This window comes from Podarcis erhardii (assembly GCF_964252035.2).
Source record: "Podarcis erhardii genome assembly, chromosome: 5".
In the NCBI taxonomy this organism is placed as follows: domain Eukaryota; kingdom Metazoa; phylum Chordata; class Lepidosauria; order Squamata; family Lacertidae; genus Podarcis; species Podarcis erhardii.
The window spans coordinates 61,729,303-61,751,857 of NC_138509.1; the positions used below are offsets into that span (position 1 = coordinate 61,729,303).

The following is a 22,555-nucleotide window of genomic DNA, read 5'->3' on the forward strand; positions in this document are numbered from 1 at the left end:
AAAAACAAACCCAGACTTCTCAGCTGAAGCCTCGAATGTTGCTCTTTTTCTAGATGGTGTTCTTCAACATTGGATCCTCTTATTGTTGGACTACAACTCCCATCATCCCTGACCACTGGCTAAGCTGTTTTGGAACGATGGGACTTGTAGTTCAACAACATCAGGACCCCCAAGGTTGAAGAATTCTGGTCGAGAGGGGTTTGGGATTTTAAGCTATTCAGTTACCTTATTGATCCAGCCAGGAGAGGATTAAATGCATACAGCCAATCATGCATATCCTTGTCGTTGCTTGCCTGCAACAGGATCCCACGATGTTCAGTGCACACTGCGAATGTGTTGGGGGTCTAAAACAGGGGTGTAAAGTTGCATGTGAGACTCAGTTGTAGAGGAGAAGCATACAAAGAGGCATATAGTAAAATACAATGAGTCCTATAAAACATACTTAAGACATCAAATCTGTTGTTGATTCATTGGTTTGTTTCTAGTAGACCAAAGTATTAGGTTGACACTAACTGCAATACCTGCAGAATGTGTTTCTAGCTGTCTTGACATGGCTTTGCACCCCCGCACGTTCAAGGGAGGAGACTCTGAAACCATCAGGTGCAATTGCCCTCAACAGACAGGCTAGATGTAGCTTGTTCAGAAACAGGTCTGGTTATGCCACTTAAGATTCTCTGGCTCTGCTGTCATTCCTTTCTCTGTACTTCACACTCTTCCTGGATTTTAGCCATTGCCATGGCCTCTTCTTTCCCTTACAGCCCAGTCTCCAATAAAGCACTAGCTGTGGACTCTCTGATTTTACCCAACCTATTAAGTTGTCCTTACTTTCAGCATCGCCTGCTGGTCTTCACTGTATTCCACCTGAGCTGATGAGAGATTGAGGACTGCTCTCTCCACAGAGTCCTTGTCGGTGTTGTAGATGTAGACATAGGGGCGTCTCACAACCACATAGCGCTTCACCCACCCATTTGTGTGGGGCTCCAGAAAGTGCAGGTAGCCTTTCCTGGAGACAATAGGGCTGTAGAGGAGACACATTGGCATCATGCTTTGTAACTGCATAAAAACTGCACCACACACATTGATTTCTAAAGATTCTTAGTACCATCAGAATTGTGCCTTTGCACAGTACCATCAGAATTGTGCCTTTGCATCAGAATTGTGCCTTTGCTCCTCCCTCTGCCCCAGAAGTTATACTCCTGTGGGTGCTCTTGACTTGTTTGCTTTGTTTCTCTTTTTCTGCATGGCGATCCCTATCATGTGGGGAGGTGCACATGTTCAGTGAGAAGGCACATGTGATGCCATTACTGGACTGTGCAGTTCAGAATAGAACATTATCCACTGATATTGCTCATCCTCCATATGATGTGGAATGTTACACCCCTGAGTTACATTCTAGTTTGGATGTTAATCTGAGCCAAAGAAGAACTCCTCCATTCCACAACCTGCCCTACCAGTGGCTGCTGCTGCTGTTTGGGCAGCAGCAAGGCGGAGAATATAATAATAATAATAATAATAATAATAATAATAATAATAATAATAATACCCCACCCATCTGGCTGGGTTTCCCCAGCCACTCTGGGAGGCTTCCAACAGAACACTAAAAACAGAATAAAACTTCAAACATTAAAAACTTCCCTAAACAGGGCTGCCTTCAGATGTCTTATAAAAGTCAGGTCATTGTTTTGTATTTCCTCCCCTTTCCCTCCAGGCCACCTGGTTCATTGGCATGGTCATGTTCCAGGTGACAGGAAGGGAGGAAGGGAGAGGGAAAGAAAAGGAGAAAGACACACCACCCTCTCCAAGCCACCCCTGCCAGAACGGCAGTAACAGCCACTATAAAAGGTATTAGGGAGCTCATAGGGAGAGAGTGGACACTGTCCCTCCCAAAGAAACAATGGGGTCCAATTTTAGTTCTTAACAAAACAAGCTATTTTTTGATCTATTGGAGGAATAGATTTGCTTGAAGGGTCTTGCCCAGAACCCATTTTCATTTCTTAGATATAGCTCTGCTAAATTCAAAAGGAATGCACTCCTGTTAATTATTGCATTCTTCACCATGCAACTGCTTCCCTCCCAAGGGAAGAGGCACAGAGGAAAAGAAATGTACCATGTACTTAGGTCGAGCCCTTCCATTTAGTCAAGAATAAGATCCTTTCCACAAAGCCCATAACTTTTACCTGACCCGGATCTCTTGAATATCAGGGACCAAAAGGCGCTGGGTCTCCTTTTCATCTTCAGGCCCACAGGTGGGGGATTTCTTTTGTTCTCCTTCAACTGTGGGCTCAAATTCAGGGCTTTCTGCCCTTGAAGAGAGCTGCAGAGTTCTGCAAAGGAAAAGCAGGTAGGTATTTAATTTCAGCTTTGGCCTCCATAAAAAAAAAGTTGACACAGCGTCTGAAACTGTGCTCATAAATGTGTCTGTAGACTGATCTGAAATTCTTAGCTTTGCCATCTTCCTCACCTGGCATCCGTGCCACTGTACCGTCCTTCAACCAATGATGGGCAGGTGGAGGAGGGGGTCAAGGTGGAGCCACCAAGGGCTGGCATGGAAGGGTCTCTTAGCAGAGTCACTGACATTTCAGATAGCTGTACACAAAAAGAATTAATCACTGGAGCTGCTTGCTTTACCGCAGGCCTCTCTAAACTAAGAAGTACAAGGTGAGGATGAGTATCAAAGTCAATTTCTATTAAAAGTTAATGTCTACTATTTTCAATGGGTATACTCTGGGTATGACTACTTTTGCATACAGCCCAATGAGCTATTGCGGTACCTATGCCTTTTATTTTCCCAAACGTGGCACTGTGGCAAAGGTTTCTAGGTGCATAGGAAGCTGCCTGATACAATTGATCCACCTAGCTCAGTATTGTTTACACTGACTGGTAGTGATTTCCCAGGGTTTCAGACGGGTCTCTTCTAGGTCTACCTAGAGATGCTGGGAGTGGAATATGAGATGTTATACATGCAAAGGATGAACTCTACCAGTAGAGGATGAACTCTACAGCCCTTCCCCTTCTGTTTGTATGTTCCCTTAGAAAGACATAGTCATGGGGTGCTTTTTCAACATGCACTTTTATTCCCAACAATTCTGTACTTAAAGAGTCAGCTCTTTGCACCTGTCTGTTCCTGGAAGAAAAGTGCCACAGCTAATTGGCCACTGTGGGTACAGTTTCACACCACCATTTCCATCAGTATTCACACATCTTTGTTGAGTGACAGGGCACCCCACGAAAGCACAGAGTTTCTCTTACCTTGCTCTCACTTGCGCTGACACAGACATGGCTGTGGGTGTACTCTCTGTTGAATGTGTGTGTAAGGAGGCGCAAGCACTGTAGAAAAGATGTTTGGGTGAGGGGTTGGAAGAGAGAGATTAAGAGATACAGGTTGTAATAAGAGGCTTGGCCCTGACCAGGACAGAATTACTGTAACTATTATACTAAGCATGCTGTAGAGCAGGAATAGTTAACCCTTTTTCCAGTCTGAGGACCACATTGATGGTCCACTACATCTCTAAGGGTGCATGTCAGCAATGGGCAGGGCCAGTGTACAGTATATACATGCATGCACACACTCACTCACTACATATACAGCACACATACAGAGTACACACACAGTCGACACACATACACATGCACCCTCACCATATATACTGCACACACAAAATCCACATCTTCATGTATCAATCTACTTAAACAGAGCTGGGCATCACAGTGCCGCGTTGTAACTAGTTGGATATAGATGAAGTGTGGGGATAGTGTTATTATATAGTTTAGCCATAAGGTGACACTGGATCTAGTTGGATCTGGATGGAGATGGGAATTTCCTGTTGCTGTTTTGTTCCTGTCATAGGGAGACCTTAAAGCCCTTGCCTAGCTTTGTAACCGGCATGTCCTCTAAGCCTCCCACGGCAGACAATATCGTTCATGTGAAAAATATAAACCAGCCCAGATAAATTTACGGCAAGACCACAATCTCCTCTGCTCAGAAATCTCATTTTCACTCCCTCCCTCAGCTCCTGCCCGCAGTCAGGGAAGACCATCTGTTTCATAAACAAAAGGCAATGCTGAGACCAGCAGTTTAGGCACTATGAGAATGCAGGTTCTAGTGATGCCATTCTCATGCCATGCCAAAGACAAAGATGTAACTGGCATGGTGTTGCCCCAGAATAACATATACCTTGACGGCAAGTTCTTTCTGCCTCTCACTGGGGGTGTCCAGTGGCAAATTCCTCCCCTCAGGGGTACCATCTGCTGAGATTGGAGAGGAGACACAAGATGTACTGCGGGAATCTGAGTCTTCACAGGAGCTTGAGGAAAGGGAATCGAGCCCCAAGCGCTGGGTTGTCTCTAATTTCTCACGCAGAAGCAGGTAATGCCTTGTTTTCTCAACCTGCGGAAATAAACCTCTGGCTAAGTAAGGTCACAGACATCTGCAGAGAGTCATCTCACACAGAGGTCAATCCACACACCTCATGTCTTCCCACCCTTCCCACCAACACGGACATGGATAAGGACCACTGGGCTTGAGTCTTACTTCTTGCAGGAGGCTCAGTTTCTCCAATTCCCACTGATGATCCAAGATGAGACTGTCGCTACGGGGCCGCCAGCCTGCCAGGTTCTCCTCGCCTCGCACATACGCCACAGATGTGTCAAGCACACGCCTTCGTCTTCTTTGCATGCCTGCAAAAGACAAAGTTGCAGGTTGCATTCAGCATTGCTCATGCCCAGTCTGCAAAGCATGTGGGCAATGTTTCTTTTAAAGCAGATTTCCCAACTGCACATCTTCCCCATCAAGGCACTCCACAATTAAAAAAGAAGAGAGAAATGAACATAAAGCAGACTGTACTAGTGGTAAAGCGGTTTCTACATAGGAGTCTGTAGTTCTTCTCTACTATACAATAACTAACAGAACAAATGCCTTTGCACAGATTTAAATCCTAATATGGTTGGCAAGGTCATTTTGACCAAGCTGTGCCCATCTGCTCTCATCAGGTAAAGATGCAACTTTGCAGGGGCCAATGATCAGTTGATTGTCTCTGCTTGCAAAGCGTTGTCACCTGGTGTTGTCATTGACAGGTGGGACAGCCCAACCTACCTGTTAAAAATGGCCTGTGAGGGTTGGGAAGGTAAGGGTCAAGTCCATTGGCTAGATCTGCACCCCTGTTTTAGGGGATCATATTGTTTAGGCATGCAGCCTTCCTCTGCCCCAAATCCTCAAAATGCAACCAGAGGAATGGTGCATTAATAGTTTTCACAACACTTAGTTTTCACAATACTTGCCCAAAAAGCATGATGTTTGGGCAGTTTTCAAGTTATGTTGCACTGACATTGCAGACAGATATGTTTCTGTGGATGTTTACGATTCAGGTGTTAAATGCAAAGGGCCACCCATATTCATTCAAGTAAAATAAATAAGTCTCATGGCAACAGTAAAATTGACTTTCCTAATGTTACATTCTTTTCCTCTTCGCACAACCCCAGCATCCCCTATGGGCCTGTCATGATGACAGTGCTAATTAGAACCATCAGAAAGTGAAGCCAAAACCAAAGAGAAATTTCTCACCTGGACTGCCAGCATCAGCCACCCGACAAAGGCTGAGTTCATATACCCCAGTTACACGGTTACTGCAAGGAAAAAGAGTGAAACATCAGAGCATAGTGTTGGAATAAATGACCTTCATGTGCAGGTGGCACATTAAATGTAATGGCCAAGGTAACATCAATTTTTTAAAAGGAATCCAGAGAGGATCCTGGAAATTACAGTCTAGTTGGCTTTACATCTGTCCTAAGAAAACTGGTAGAAAGTACAGTATTGTTAAAGAAGGAATAACCATATAAATATGAGAGAACAAACCTCGTTGAAGCGTAACCAGCATGGCTTCTGCAAGGTTAAGCCCTGTCACACTAGCAAAGGAAAGTATTTCTTTACACATCACAGTGTTAAATTGTTAAATTATGGCATTATCTCCCACAAGAGGCAGTGATGGCCACCAACTTGGATAGAATTAAAAGAGGATTAGACAAAGTCATGGAGGATAAACCTATCAGTGGCTACCAGCCACAATGGCTATTGCCTCCATGGTTGTGTAGGCAGTATGCTTCAAAATACTAGTTGCTTGGGAGACTGCTGTTGTGATTTAGTTCTGCTTGTGGTAATTCCACGGGCATCTAGTAGGTCACTGCGGGAACAGGAAGCTGGACTAGATGGGTCACTGAACTGACCTAGCAGGACTATTCTTATGTTCTTAACTAACAAACATTAGTTGGTAACCCCTATGTTTATATCTAGACTTATATGCATTCTTTCCAATAAATCAAAAGCTTTTCTTCTTTGAGGTATGCTCTTATTCTGCCAGCAGAAGGGGAAATGAGACTTCTTTACCTTTCTGAGGCTCGAAGGCTCCCACTTCCAAAAAGATTGCGGATGGATCGAGAAGCAGGGAGTTTGGCATCTCTGGAGTAGAAGACCATGCAGAAATCTTTGGTGATCACAGCTGGTTGGGTGCAGTTCTCCATCTAAAATAGGAGGATACTTGCTAGGTTTTTTTTAATTTTAAAAATGCTTTCCTGGGATGCTCTTGGCTGTTGGTACACAATGAAAGGCTCTCAGATGGTGTGAGTTTGCCTTCAAGAGCAAAATGATGTTCTGCAGCAGGTTTCCCAATGATGCCATGCGGCATCATAATCCATAGATGTTTATATCACTGCTATTTGGAGCTACTCTCATAAAACTACAGTCTTATATACACTTTCCTGTACATACAGCTACATGGAATCCTTGCTTTAGAAACCTGGCACCTAGCAGAGTACTAGTATCCCTTTTTTCTGTCTTTAGTTAAAAACAACAATGCATATCAGTTAGGTATACTACAGGCAGCAGCGCTTCATTGGTGTTACTCACTGCCTGCCTACCCATACTCTGCTCCAATAGCAAATGCCTAGGTAGGTATCATATATCATAGAGCTATCATCCAGCATGGCCCACTGTTATAATTTGGATTTGCTAATTTAAAAGATTTTTTTATAACAGCCTTCATTCTTTTTAGAATTTCAAGGCACTCTACATTCAGTTAGATCAAGCATAAAATACAACAATAAAATCATTGTTTTATTGCACTTCTTATGCCAAGAAATATAAGGTCAAATTACACATGATGGTGTCAGAAAGAAAACAAAATTCCCAGTAAAAAATAAAAAGCAGTCAATGAAGTCCGCAATCCTTAGCAGAAGACAGCCAGGTAGACAAGAGGTACATAACCCTTTCCCTTCAGGCTCCCTCTCCAAAATATATGTATCTTTCATCAGGGCTTTTTTCCAGCTAGAACTCGCTGGAACCCAGTTCTGGCACATCTTAGGTGGGCACCGTTGCCATTCTAAAATGAGGGAGGTTGTTATGTACTGACGTTCTCACCCTGGGCCAGCAGGGGGATACTGTAGATAGTTTTCACTCATGGCCACGTCAGTTATTTTAGGCGGGAAACCCTGGGTTGTTGTTGCTACAATGTTGACAGCCAGCTGCCTATAAAAGCAGGCCGGCTGAGCTGTTTGCTGTTCAGTTCTGCCCAGCTTACAAATAAAGAGCTGCTCTGGAGAAATCGCTGTGTCGTCTGCTATGTTCGCCCACAACTTATTAACAGAGGTGTTCATAATGAGTTCCATCACCTTTTCTTTCTTGAAAAATAGCACTGTCTTTCATCTGAATGACTAAAAATCAGCTGAGACCGGAAGAGATTTCAAGAAGAAAAATGGCCCGGATAAGTTTTAAGGGCCTCCCCCACACGCTCTGCAGCCCACCCACTGCAGCTGCATTTCATGTTACTTGCCACAAAAGCAATTATGGGAAATCATACATCATTTTATCATCACATTTAGAGCTGTACTGTATTTTAAAACAAGATGGTGATAATGCCCATCATTTATAGTTCTCCAAAAGTAAGGAAGTCTTGTGGTCTAATGGATAGAACAGGAATGGCCAGGTGTTGTTTGACTACTACTCCCATCGTCCCTGACCAATGGCAAAGCTGATGGGAGTTGTAGTCCTGCAACATCTGGAAGGCACCACACTGGCTGCCCCACAGATTGACTTGGATGAGGGAGATCCGAGTTTGAATGCTTGTTAAGCCATGAAGCTCATTGGATGATTTTGAGCAAGTCTCTGTAGGTCCATTTAGTCACTCTTCTATATGTACCTTAAATGCATGGAGGGAAGGACAAGACTGCTGCACATGCTGCCCTTGCTCCTGATGTTGTCCCACCTCTATACATTAGTCTGAAAGAGGGATCTATGTAGCTGTAACTGTGTGCATGTAGGCATTCTACATGACCTGGAACCCTGTGCAGTTTGAACCCTGCTCAATCAAATTGCATGGTACACCTACTCATGCATAGGAGGTGTGCACCCCATTAAGACCTTCCAACTAATACATGGGAGCAATTCATTAAGACATTCCAGCTCCTCCAAACAAACTTCATGTACACACAGAAACAACATCTGAATGGATTTTATCACTCAGGGTAAAATGCTGGGCTGGGGCTGATGTGAACTGTAATCCAAAACATCTGGAGAGCACCAGGTTGGCAAATGCTGATGTAAGGGCTTCTTGTATTGCTATGTTAGCCTAGTGTCTTCCAAAACCCCATATTAGTTTGAGAATCACAAGGAATTATGGGACTGCTTAAGACAGGGAGGGCTGGAGTAAATCAAGGTGGAAGCCCCTTTCTAAAACTCAGCTCTGTGTGGTCTCTTTATAGGAAATGACACTGATGGGTCTTGCCTCAATGTACGCCGAGAGGGTCATGTAGATTTTCTCTCTGTATGGGGTGACACGATTCAGCAGCAAAGAGTTGTGCATGGAGCTATCCCATGCCGCTTCAAACTGGTAAAACGTCCTGCAAAGAGACAGCAAGATGGTTGGTTAAAAATAAACACTACCATCAACCACCAAACTGTGACAATTGCATCAGCAGCAGTACGCAAACATGCACACACAGAGAGACATATTTGTGCTGAATGGATGCAGCCATCCTGGAGTGCTGTGGCTCAAAAACACCCCTTCATTATGAACAGCAATAGTGAAGGCATCTGTGGGAATCCTCAAGGGAAACTTCTGTGCTGTGAATTCATGGTTGTTGTTTTTAATACTGCATATGAGCAGAGGTGATTTGGGGTATGTTTTAAGGTTAAAATTTAAGCCATGAGATGATGGGGTGCCAGAAAGACATAGAAAGAGGGACACAGTAATAGAAAGAAAGTTGCATGCAGGTGGCATTCTCTCATCTAGAATTGGCAATAAACAAGTTTCAAGTTGTCTGTAAATATTATGGCTTAGCAGAAAAGTCACATGTTTCTGCTTACATTGCCATGGTAAAGCCAAATATCTGTTCCATACTTATCTTGGGGTGTAATTTAAACATGCCCTCTGAGAGTGAATGTGGGCAAGGGGAAAGGAAGCAAGAGTCAAGGGGAAAGATGAGGAAAGCAATACGAAAACAGAGAGCTTCTCTTGATCCCTGAAACAATTGGGTATTTTCAGATTTTGTCTAAAGCACTCCAGGGCCATATCTCTTCAGTCAAACATAGCACACAGACAATCTATCTTCCTTCCACAGGAAGGAGGTACTAATTTTCAGCAAGCATGTTCAGAAAAGAAAAGAGTGAGGATGCTCAGTGCTGCAGTCAGTTCCATCTCTCCAGAAGCATTTGGCATTGCAGACCTTAAAAGTTTGATATGTTCATAAAAGTGCTTTCAGTGAATTCTCTTTGAAGTTCATTTCCCACATACAGCTACAGTCACCAAAGCTCCAGAAGAAAACTGACTATTCCACCAATCTCTGATTTATAGGGAGTATTGTGACTCTGAATGATAGGGAGATATAATTCTCTCCAGACCTAACATACCCTAGCCTTTTCCTGTTTGGTTACTGATATCTCAGAACTACTTCTTGCTTTGTGAAATTAGGTACATAAGGTACCTGAGTTTAGTATGGGGAAAAGTGTGGTCTTTTAGCTGGCCCTATTAAAAAACACACCCAGATTGTCTTTTGAGAACAATAACTGAGATAGTCTACCAGTACTGTGACATACTATCCCACTGAGGAAGCCAGGGTTTCCAGAAAGATCACCACACATGAAATAGAGGTTCAGTTTTGCATAATGGAGGCACCAAAGCAGATGTAAGCTCTGATGACATGAATGTGGCCCTCCCAAGCCTCTCCCTCAGATTCTCAGGATTCTCCCCAGGCCACACACCCTCTTCTAGTTTCTTTGCCTTGCTGGAATGTTTATTTGAATGATGACAATTCCTTGTTTCCCTGGATGGAGGATGGAGAGATGGTCGTGCGGTGTTTGTGCATAGAACCCTCTGGCTTTCGTAGCCCATTGTAAAAGTCACAACCATGGTTTTGCCCACATCTGCCTTTGGCCCTGCCCGCCACCACTGGAATGCAGTCCCCAGAAGGCTGCTCATGAGCTAAAACAGATCTCATGCTGAAAATGGTTCTCCATCCTGGATATACAGACACCCAAACGTCACTCTCATCCCCTTTCAGTAGCCTTTCCCATTATGATGGCATTCCTTTGGTGGAACCTTTTTGGCTCAGCATTTTTGTGCCACTAAATGCCAGAAACTACATTCAAAAAGGTGACCAAAATACTGGGACTTTAATATGTGTCTGAGCATCCTCGTGATTCAAAAACATTTCCACATGGACATTCCACTTTCAAAGCTCACCAACACTCATATCAACATAGTCAGAAGTCTCTTTAAAAAAGAAGCCAAGTCTCCTCTTGGGAAGATTGTGCATTATAGTAGGTCCACCTCTCAGAAATAGTTGTTGACTCTTGTTAAAGAGGATCTGACTATTAGTTGATGATGCACAGTTTCTATCCCATTCTAAACATTGCATCTTGACACTGAGAGTCGCAGCATCTTGCCAAAACCAAACTGAAAGAGCTGAGATCAAGATCACGGAGACACAAGCCACGGGAGAACAGGTAACTCCAATAGGAAGGAAGGAAAAAGATTAGGAAAGGAAGAGGAAAAGGGAAGAGGAAACAAGGGAGAGGAGAAAGAGAAAAGAGAAGGAGGGAATAGATCAAGCAAGTGTGTGAGAGTAAAGTGAGGTAGAAATACCTAGTGTCATTTCCCAGTGAAATGCTATAAGTGGAAGGCAACCCAAGACAAACACATGTACACATACACACATACACAAAGAAATCAAAATGTCAGAAAGCATTGTTTATATGGTGCCCTGTGGAAAGCTACCCAGAGAGGCAGCTACATGGGGTAGATGGTGATTTGAACAGAGTGCAACCATAGATTGTTGTGAATTTGGTAAAGGTGGGCAACAAATGAAAAGCAAAAATACTATTGTCCCTTCACTCTGGGAGCTTCTAGACCAGCTGTTTGTTAAGCATTGATCCTGACACGTTTGCACAGAGGCTTTACAACATTGCCTGTTTATTGAGCATTAATCTTGATATGTTTGCATGGACGTTATACAATATTGCTAGCTAGTGGTTGTTATCCTGCACTTTCCAGGGCAATTTTCTTATCAGACCTTTTCTGGTGAGAAAAGTGACAGGATATTAGCACTAGAAACTGCAGGATAATAACCTCATCTTGTATAAGTGAACAGTCGATCTGGAAGTGCCCTCTCTTGGTAGAAGAGCATGGTCACAGAATGAAATTCAGAACATAGTTTTGCGTATTCAACACTCTCCTTTCACTTTTTAGTTGAATTTCTAATATCTGTGTCCATCCAGCTAGGCTCCCTTCCCCTGCATTAGGGGATCAAGGATCAAGACTGTTTTCAGTGGAGCGTAATTCTTATCAAGATTTTGATTCACAGTGTGAAAAATGGACTAAAATGACTTGAGCAAGGTAAAAGCAGAAAGGGGTTCTGGGTGAAATTCGCACAAACAATAGTTTTCAGCCCTCTTCCAAAGAAAACATGCCAAATACAAATGAATCACTGAAAACACATTGCTAAGCAAATATTGTATGTGGTGGGGGTGGGAAGGTGAGGTTGTGGGTTCCTTTTAAAAGAAGAACACAGAATTTTGCACTGTCAAGAACTTAATGGGAATGCCACTAGTATGACTTTCAAATCTAGAAGTTAAGATGAAGGAAGGCAATTCTGGGGGGCTAAGTGCATGGAATTCTGATTATGTCACTTCATTCATTGTATGTGATATTTGTACTGAGAACCTTGGGTGTTCATCCATTGCCCTAGACTCATTCACTCAACAATAAACTTCAACCCTACTCCATAGGTTATGGGCTTGTCTACACTGATACACTAGAAAAGAAGAAATGTGTATGTGTGTGCTCTTTAATTATTGGATCCTTTGACAACACCAGAAATATATATTACTAATACAATCACTTTCCTAAGCATCTGGTATTCAATTTGGAAAATTTAGAAATATATTATCAAGCAGAAGTTGCATATAAGCGAAGTTGCAATTTTTTCAACAGGCAATTTAGCTCACACATAAATACATTGCTAGTCAGATGGTAAGGATGAGAATAAAGCTTTAAATTCTATAATCTAGTCTAGAATTTACACTCAAGTATCCAAGGTAGTGAGTTAGGAAAATGTATTATCAAAAGTTTCTTCAATTGGTCATTTGCAGGTCACATTTTAGAGAAGTTATTGAATCAAAGCCAGTCTGAATTATATAGAGCTGTTATGGTGGATCTGGAAAGCTATGAGTATGAACTTGCACCTCAATCTCTTGAACAGCCTTACTGTAGTGCTACACAAAAACACCTCTGTGTTGAGCCAGCATAAGAATGGTAATAGAAGAGGGAGCATTCTCACTGCCAGCTTAACCCATGCTGCCAGCTACTGCTTTAAACAAGGGTGGTTCACTGCACAGGAGGGTTCCTCTAGCAATAGAGTAAGTTGCTTCGTAAGGCAATACAGGACTAGGACAATGTGGGGCATCTTTGCTGGTCCCTGGCAATCCATCCTCCTCAACTGGATTTGGGCCTGAAAGACCAAGGAAATTTGAGGGTACATGGAGAGCAAGTCGTAAGCAAGCACAATTTGTGACACTGCACAACATTGTCACTGATCATGGAGGCATGCTTGTGAAGACATCAGGCATCACTTCCTATTTCCCAGCTTTGTGAAACTGAAGCCAACATGAGATAACCTTCTGGTCTTAAACCAGCAAGGTTTAGGAATCATTGAATTAAAACATACTATACACTGAACTGTGATGAGCAATGGTGCTGCTAAATTGAAAAAGATCAACTTTTCTGGTCCAGATTACAGCATGCCCTGATAAACAAAGAGAAGGAGCAAGCAAGGTGTGCCATGCAAAGGTGCTATAGCAAGATATGGAATTCAAGATATAGCAATAAATACTGGTAAATATCAATTGTTGGAGGAAAATCAGCTGGTGTCTCAATTTACATAGAAGTGCTAAAAGTCTATCAGACCTGGGAAAAGTTCCTTCCCAACACCAAATACACACAACAACTGTCAAGTTCATCCCAAGGAGAACATTACCCAAGCTCACACACAAACCAATAATGGAACATAGTTCCACCAAGCTACCTGGAACAAGCAATAGAACACAGTGGATGAAACAAACAGAACTGCTGAAGAAGGAACTGAGCTCTGGAATGTTGTTACTAAGGCTAGGGTTGGGGATCAATTAAATCCACTTCCCATTTAAAGCTGAATTTATCAAATTCACACTTTCTCAAGCAGTATGAGAACCAATATATAGCCATCCTTTGAAATGCACATGCATCTCAATTTTGAGATGCCATTCTCCAACTAGCTAATGCTTACAACAATTCATTTACCTGCGGGTATAGGGTGGTATACAAATTTATTTATTTAATCAATGATGATGATGATATGCATAAAATGAATATATTCATGAAATTTATACATAAATGCATTATATTAGGAGAAATTGCTTGCAAAAGCCTTACATTAGTCAAAGCCGCATACAGAACTGTGCTTGTTAGGAAATATTGGCTAACTTTCATGTGGATTTTTAAAAAGAAAATTTGCAAATTGCTGCAGAAATCTTGGGACCCAAATTTAGGAATGGAAAAAATGAGAAGCTCAGAGAACTGAAGCTGACGGATACTTCCATTTCTATCCAAGACGGAAAGGCAGAATCTGAAGATTGAATCTATTTATTAGTTAACACTTATTGATATGTATTGTTATTTAACAATAGATAGACCCCTGCCTTAAGCATGGGCTGCCTAACTGCACATGTCTAATTTGGTTCTTAGGTATCTGCCAAACACTGACGGTCTCTGAGTTCTGGAAGTACATTTATTCCCTGGAGTTAAAGGCCAGGCTAGTGATAACAATGAATGACTGGATGGCATATCATTATTTATTGGACTGCTATACCTCTATAATGACTACCTGCACAAAATGGTGCCTGGCACCAATCAGAGAGCTCATTAAATAGGCCACATGTAAGCAATAAACCACATATTATTGCTTTGCAGCATCATTGTACAGTATACAAGGGTAGTACAGTGGCACCTTGGTTTAAGAACAGCTTAGTTTATTAACAACTTGGATTAAGAATACTGCAAACCAGGAAGTAGGTGTTTTGGTTTGTGAACTTTGCCTTGGAAGCAGAACATGTTCCACTTCTTGTTTGGTGTAAATTGAGTCCCCCACTGCTATGGGAAAGCACACCTTGGTTTAAGAACACTTTGGTTTAAGAACGGACTTCTGGAACAGACTGAATAGTTACTCCAGAGGAATCAGAGGACACTTAGCATAGTCCTGTTTATTCCATTTACTCCGTGAAATTTATTTCTTAGCCTATCTTTGTATCATCACCGGCAGACTGAATAGTTACTCCAGAGGAATCAGAGGACACTTAGCATAGTCCAGTTTATTCCATTTACTCCATGAAATTTATTTCTTAGCCTATCTACACTTCCCTGAAATGACAACTTTTGTACCAAACTTTCAGAAATAGAAGCTCAATAAGCATGTGCCTCAGCATAACCACAATCCCTAGAGACACCTCAGATCAATCAAATATCTGCAAATGACTTGCAATCAAGGTAAGCAAGAAAGGTCTCATTTTATTCCTATTCTGCCCATGCTGGACTATTGACTTCTGCAAATCCAAGGCAGCCAAGAACTACCGGTAAGTCCTGGGCTCTCAATAGAATTCATTCAGAAAAACCAGTAAACTAAAACAAACCTTGATATCCACAATCCCATTTTCTCAGCATTCTCTTCCTTGGCTCTAAATAGAAAGGGAAATCCCAAACACACCTTAGGGGAAGGAGGAAGTCTTCCAAAGTTAAGTACAGTTTTCAGATTGTATGTAAAGATTGTCCAACCTTGGATAATATTCTAAACGTCAACCATTCCCGCTGGCTTGGTTTGCATGCAGTGCTAGGCCAAACCATGGCTCAGTGTGAATGCACAAGTGTGCAAGCTTCTGGAGAGGAGGTTGCAGACACCTTGCTCTTCTTCCAGTCCTGCTGCACCTGTGAGTTAAGGTTTGGTTTAGTGTGTCATCTGAACCCAGACTCCTGGTTTGTCTCCTCCAGAACTGCAAACCAAGAACAAACCTTGGTTACAGCTCATGGAGTGTTCCAAACCACGAGCTAAGGTTTAGACAGCATGCTAAGTCAAACAATTGCTTGGCTCAACAGCAGTGCAGCAGCAGGACTGGAAGAGGAGCACATTTGTGCTAAACCACTGTTTGGCTTAGCATTACGTGCAAACCAATCATTGTAAAACTTGCAGACCATTTAATGCTTGAGTTTGTTCAGCTGCATTTTGCCAAACAGTTTTAACAGAAGCTGTTATCACAAGGCTCCTTTCCACAAAGCCTGTTAAACTAGGTTCTTTCCTCATCTCTCACACAGCAATGGCTCTCCTGCACCCCCTTCCCCTTCTTTTCATCACACCCAGCCCAGCTTCTCATGCAGCCTGCATCAGCACACAGCTATCCAAACTGCCTTCGTGCCAGAGCTGGGAGCAAGGGAAGGGGCTTCAGCATGGACAAGGGGTGGGGCAGCATAGTTTTGGCAGATGTCAGAAAAAATCACAACCGCAGCAAAACAGAAAGTAAAACCAGCCAAAAAAAGAACATAGATTTACAAGAATTTATTTTTTTAAAGAGAGCTGTTTTTTAAAAAAAAAATAAAGGAAGAAAGAAAGAAGAAAAGGAAACCAAACAAGGGGGTGGGGAGAGAGACCCAAGGAACAAAATGGAACAAAAAGCCCAATGATACAGAAGAGAAGGAGAAAGAAGCTGGTGTATTTGAGTGGGTGGAGGGAAGTTCCAACTGTAGCATTGGTGACCACAATGCTGACTTGGGTAGGGGCACCAGGGAGGAGGTCAAATAAATAAATAAATGGGGAGGGGAACAAATAATACCTAGGCATATCCGAATCAAGAAACTGCCTGCAAAAACACAAACAATCACATGGTTAGTGTGGGTTCAAATGGGTGGTAACAGCAGCAGCAGCAGTAGCAGCAGTTCCATAGTGCAGCTCCTCAAAAGCCCAAGCCCTATAAACAGCACCTCTCTCTGCCCACTGGCAAGCCACAAAAAGCTGCAGTAGAAAATAGCAAAGCATCCAATATCACAACCATTATGAGTGAGTGGAGTGAGTGAGTGAGTGTCCGACACTGACACCGAATATTGGGGCCTGAACTGGGGAGAACTGAGCAAATCCTGGTATAGTCATGAAGTCCAGTGGGTGCATCACTTTTTGCCTGCCTACCCAATTTCACAGTGGTCTTGTGAGCAAAGCCCAAGTATCCCACCTTGAATACAAATGTAGTAAGGAACAGGACTACCCTCTTGGTATTGAGATTTGAATCATGTGATGCCAGCCTCATTTATTGCACTAGGATTTACCTTGAGTTCTTGGAACATAACTGCATCAACCATCACCCAATAAAGTTATTAAGGCCCGAATGAGCCCCCGAGGCCATTCTGTCCATGTTAATTCATGCTTAACCACTACACATTGGGGGGCGGGGGTTAATGCCATAGCAACAAGGAGTTTCCAAGTTCTTCACTGCATTTATAAGAATGAAGGCAATGGAACCTTCTCTAGTCTCATAGAGGTTTCAGTGGCCGGGGGATAGAGGGAATGAGACCAAAATATATTGTTATTTGGTCTTTGGGAAGGCAGCTAGGTAACACACAATAGCAAAGCAGTGAGCAGAAGCAAAAGGTTCACATGATGGGTTAGATAGGTTCCCACCCTTCTCGCTTCAGCAACATCAAGACCCAAAGCAAGCCCCCAGAGCCCATGCAGAACTGAAGGGTGGGGACTCTGGAAGATGGTCCATTGTCTTCCTCAGTTGCTCTAGATTGTCCTCCTCCTCCTGCAAAATCTGGCCATCCTGCTAGCAAACTCTGAGGCATCAGCCAACAATTCAGTTATCATCCATGCAGGCAGCTGAGAATAATGCTCTTATGCCAGGCACAGATCCAGAGAGGAAGAACCAAAACATGAATGCTCTGTATATGTGATTCCTATCCCTCCCCAAGCAACCTGAAAGGTGGTTCATGACCCAGGATAAACCTTTTTATTGTTCTTGACACTTTTGAGTTTTAATTGCTTTCTTCAAAAAATGAATTTTAATGAGTTATGCTGCTTTGCCAGAGAAATTGATAAATGTTGTAAATGAAACAACCCAAACATGTCCTAAAGCATATGAATGCTTTGCTAGTTGATTTGAAAAGTCATTTTCAAGTATTCTGCTGAGAGTCTGAGTAAGAAAGAAGCAGAAAAATCCATTCCCAGAATATGCAGTACAGTGGGGTGGACAACATGTGACTTTCCAGTGTTGCTAGACTACAATTCCCATCAGCCCCAGCCAGCATGGCCAGTGACCAGGGAAGATGGGAGTTGTAATCCAGCAACACTGGAAGGGCCACTGGTCCCCCATCCCCACAGTAGAGATATCCAATCCAATATGCAGAATTACCTAAATGGACTGCACATCCAGGATGACTCAGTTATTTTACTGATCAATATCCACCATACAACTACAGAAAATCTTTAATGTCAGCTTTATTCAATGATCCTAGAACTTTTGCAGGTGGCTGGCATGCCAACAAGCTGGGCACTTGCAAACCAGGTTTGCTGTGTTTATCGCTAATAGCCAAATGTACTCACAAGATTGTTACGGGGGAGCAGCAACTGTTGAGCAAAACTAGGAATGATCACTTTGAACACTCATGATAGCAGTTACTTTTGCTGTGAGGTTCTTCCTATTTTGCTTGTGCATGCAGTGTCTATTGCTAAAGAAACTGCCATTTGGAAATACTTTTCCATAACTGCATCTCCTCCCTCTTAATCCGTGGAGCAGGTTTTTAGTAGCTACTGTTTCAGAGAGACACTGCTGTATGCTGGTTGGCCCTCCTTTCATTGATTTTTCTGGGTTGGGTTCACTTAATCAGCCCCATCACTGGAACCCCTGCACAATGACTTCTGCTTGTGCAACAGGCTTCCCCCCCTCCTCCCACATACAGTACCCCAAAATTGGCTCAAGGGGGTCAGCAAAATTTCCAGAACAGCACATGGGAGTGGGGGGCTTGTTCCGTATGGCAAGCTGCAATGTTTGTGCCGACAGAATGTTCATCATAGCACAACATGGAATTCCACTCCTTGGTTTTGTTATGTACTGAAGTTCTCACCCTGGGCCAGCAGGGGGATACTGTAGATAGTTATGCAAATAAGGGATTGAAAGTGACGTTCAGTGATTGGATAGTTTTAGAAAATTGTTACAGTTACATTGTACTGGAGCTCTATATAAGCAGGCTGACTGAACCCTTCAGTTCAGTTCTGTTCTGGCCTGTGAATAAAGAAGAGCTGTTTGAAGAATCGCTGTGTCTTCTGATACGTTCACCCACAACTTAACAGGTTTTTTAACATTTCACTTTATTTGTCATTTATATATTGCTTGCTTATTTGGAAGAGAAACTCCATTAGAGCTGAATACTAAAAAGAGTCTTTGCTCTTTTGTTAACATTAGGAAGTTCACATGCCAGTCTTCCTTGCAGTGTTGAAAAAATGGGTGAGGGGGTATAAGCTATGGGCTAGCCTTGCCTCCATGACTGACGTGAGCCACAGCTAAGCCTGATGAAATGCTTCCCCACCATCCAAACATTCAGACAGCACAGGAAAAGGGCAGAGCTAGCCTGTGTGGCCCCACAATCCCTTTCTCCCATTGTTTCAGCACTGGAGAGCAGGCTGTGTGAACCTCCCTACTGCATAACCTTTGACCTAGGGTAACTCACCTCAGACAATCTGTCTTCTCTTCCAGCATTTCTTCGGCAGCTTCTGTTTTTCACATCACATACTAACACCTTGCCTCGTCCGCAACCCCATTTTAATCGTTCACAGCTCAACTATACAAGCTCGTGATGAGTGGGGTTTTTTGCCAGAGGGTCAGGATAAATGATGTTATGTTAAATGTCCGAATGGAGATGAGTATTGAGGGACCAGCCTGGGATGCTTCAGTAAAAATGGAGTAGCCACACAACTACAGGAGACATGGAAAGGGATATTCCCCACCCACCACCCAAAAAAGTGAAAGAAACTGAGATTGGAAGCCGTGTTGCCTCTTGCCTGTTGTTCTCCTGACATAGTAGCGTGAGTACCCCATCCATGGAACCAAACTCAGTCCTTCATCTTATGAATTATAACTGTTACAATGCATTACCATCTTGGCTGTCTTAGTGCAGACCCAGGTCATTGAGCTTGAGCTTTCACAGCCGTCTCCTGCCATGAACCACCGTTCACAGGATGGGCAGCAACAGCAGCAGATATGTTCTATGCTTATGATAATATTTTATTTTCTTGCTAATTATACTGTTTTATTTAATGTGCATTTTATACTTGACCTCCTTTGTAATGTTTTGTTTTGAATTATTTAAGATAATTACATTATATTGCTTTGAATCTATACTTTATATTTGACTTTTTTCGGTAATGTTTTATTCTGGATTCTTTTATTTGATGTTTCAATGTGTTGTAAACCGCTTTGAGATATTTTTGTTTAAATATAAAATGATATAGAAATGGAATGGATGATAATAATAATAATAATAATAATAATAATAATAATAATAATAGGTAATGGTAAATGACCCTTGGTTAAGTCCAGTCAAAGGCAACTATGGGGTGCGGAGCTCATCTCGCTTCAGGCCAAGGGAGCTGGCGTTTATTCACAGACAGCTTTCCAGGTCATGTGGCCAGCATGACTAAACTGCTTCTGGCACAACAGGACACCGTGAACGCTGTTTACCTTCCCGCTGCAGCGGTACCTATTTATCTATTTGCACTGGTATGCTTTTGAATTGCTAGGTTGGCAGAAGCTGGGACAGAGCAACGGGAGCTCACCCTGTCACATGGATTAGAACCACCGACCTTCCGATCGGCAAGACCAAGAGGCTCAGTGGTTTAGACCACAGCGCCACCCGCGTCCCAGCATATTCTGAATTTGCCCTGGTGATAATGTGCTTGGTGCAAGCATTGCTATTCCAGCTCCAAGGAAGCAAAACATATCCAAGCAGCTGGTGCCAACTTTCAACAATCCTGTTCTATCTTTTCCCCAGAAAACCAGCTCTAAGTGCATGAATAAGGAGCAGTGATAGGCAATAATGTGATTTTTGCTAATGTATAAGGAAGAGCATACCACAGGCAAAGCCAAAAATTCTGTATGTATGGGGTAAGACCATTGATTATTGGTAGAGCACAATATTTGCACACAGAAAGTCCCAGATTCTATGTGTGGCCGTTTAAAATATTGGTTAGCATGTGGTAGGAGAGATCTCTGCCTCAAACCCTGAAGAGAAGCTGTCAGTCATAGTAAACAATTATGGGCTAAATGGACAAATAGTCTGAGCCTAGTACAAAGTAGCTTCTGATATGGTTCTAATTCACTGGACATTCAGTGATAAGGTGAGGGATGTTCATGGCCAAGGCCAAACAGGAAAAATTAGGCCTGTTTGGCTGGAATCTTTGTTACCAGCCTGGTAAAACTCTTCTCAATCAGAGGGATGCTTGGGGAAAATAATTTGGACAACTGTTGCTTTCCCTTTCTGCTACCTGGACACTGTAGTCTTGTTACTTAGCTAGCCTCAGCATGGCTTTAGCTCACTGGGTGTCCGTACTGCAGTAAAGGGGTGGGGCTTTCAGAGAAATGCCCCCCTCAATATATATTTAGGTACATACACTCCCTGAAAATCTACAGGGAGGTCATGTTTGCCTCAGGTTAAATGAGCAGAGCATGCTTTGTGGCCAGACTCACCGATCATCCTGGGAGGGGCGGATGTATCCTGATGACAGGATGTTCAGAGACAGAATGTTGGGGTCAATGAGGGATTCATCTCCTTCTGGGGTGTTCCGAATCCGACCTAAAAGCAGAAAACACCACATACACTTTATTCCCGAGGGAACTCAAACGCAGGTATATTTTTCAGCCTATCAATGAGGTGATCCTGTCAAGCAGTAGCTATTAAGAAAATCATATTGCTGTGACATTTTTGTTTCTCTCACTATACAGATCCATGCTGCCCTGGAACAAATAAGAGGCAGCAAGCCTACCACACCACTATAATTTGGAGACTTCTCAAAATCTGCCTGCATAAGCAACATAAATTCCCTCATATAGTAGCCTCGCAGCCCCTGAGGTTCTAGGGGCAGAATAGCTCCTCACAATATATAAATACCATTTTGAATGGTTTTCACTGCACCACATACCAGAAAAAGACACAGATCTCCAAAGTACAGACTGTCTACAAGTCAGTAAGAATGCTCAGGGGCCTACTTAGGGTCTCGGAGCACTGCTTTTGATGCTCAGCACATAGCATTTGTGTCTATAAACCTCTCTGGAGTCAATGGGAGTAAGGGGCTGCTCGGTTCAGGCAACCATTTGGCCACAACAGGGGTGGAGAACCATTTTCAGACTCATTCCCTCATGGGGAACCTTCCAGGAGCCACATGCCATTGGTGGGTGGGGCTAGAGGCAAAAATTAGCAGAGCAATGGATGTGACTCTTACTCCTGTACTAGTGAAGGCTGGAGCTAGGGCACTGCCCCACTAACCTCCATCTGGCCTCATCTAACACCCACCTGCCTGACTTCTTACTTACAATCAGCCCAAGGAGTGGCACCAGCTATCGGCTTTCTACTCTTTAAGACTCAGGGCCGCCCTTGTAGAATTCGGCAGGGAGGAGAACAGAGACAAAACTAAAGTGAGTTGGTTCTGCCTGCCATTGGTTCTGTCTCTACTTCCTGTTGGCCTTCCTGCCTTCTGCCCTACCAGTTCCAATGGAAGTGAACCACCCTTGCCCTGTTCATTCCAGTCGCACAAAAGCCACGAGGTTTTCAGCCCTGCACACACAACATCCACACATCTTCACCCTCCATCTAGGCAAACCATCCGCATTATCACATCCAAGCCCATCACAAAGCCAGACCCATGAGACGACATGGCCCAGGGTGCATTTTGAGAAGCCCGGGAGGTCATTTTGCGCTCCTGGGCCTGAGACTCCACCCCCTTGGCTAGG

At 43.1% G+C, this 22,555-nt stretch overlaps 1 protein-coding gene across 22 annotated transcripts in view; it reads right to left on the reverse strand.

Annotated features, from left to right (window-relative positions):
• KIF1A (kinesin family member 1A) overlaps positions 1–22,555 on the reverse strand; it is a 119,407-nt gene that overhangs the window by 2,923 nt on the left and 93,929 nt on the right. For 7 of the 22 annotated variants that reach the window (XM_081864591.1, XM_081864585.1, XM_081864580.1 and 4 more), the window contains 12 exons: positions 21,296–21,401; positions 16,397–16,423; positions 8,772–8,886; positions 6,380–6,513; positions 5,561–5,622; positions 4,532–4,677; positions 4,175–4,387; positions 3,250–3,327; positions 2,462–2,586; positions 2,178–2,324; positions 826–1,018; positions 226–344 (listed from right to left, as the gene is read on the reverse strand). In XM_081864591.1, the coding sequence (XP_081720717.1) occupies positions 226–344; positions 826–1,018; positions 2,178–2,324; positions 2,462–2,586; positions 3,250–3,327; positions 4,175–4,387; positions 4,532–4,677; positions 5,561–5,622; positions 6,380–6,513; positions 8,772–8,886; positions 16,397–16,423; positions 21,296–21,401 (1,465 nt within the window). Of the gene's footprint in view, positions 1–225; positions 345–825; positions 1,019–2,177; positions 2,325–2,461; positions 2,587–3,249; positions 3,328–4,174; positions 4,388–4,531; positions 4,678–5,560; positions 5,623–6,379; positions 6,514–8,771; positions 8,887–11,129; positions 11,154–16,396; positions 16,424–21,295; positions 21,402–22,555 lie in introns of all 22 variants that reach the window. The other 15 variants (XM_081864592.1, XM_081864581.1, XM_081864578.1 and 12 more) reach the window with 3 other exon arrangements.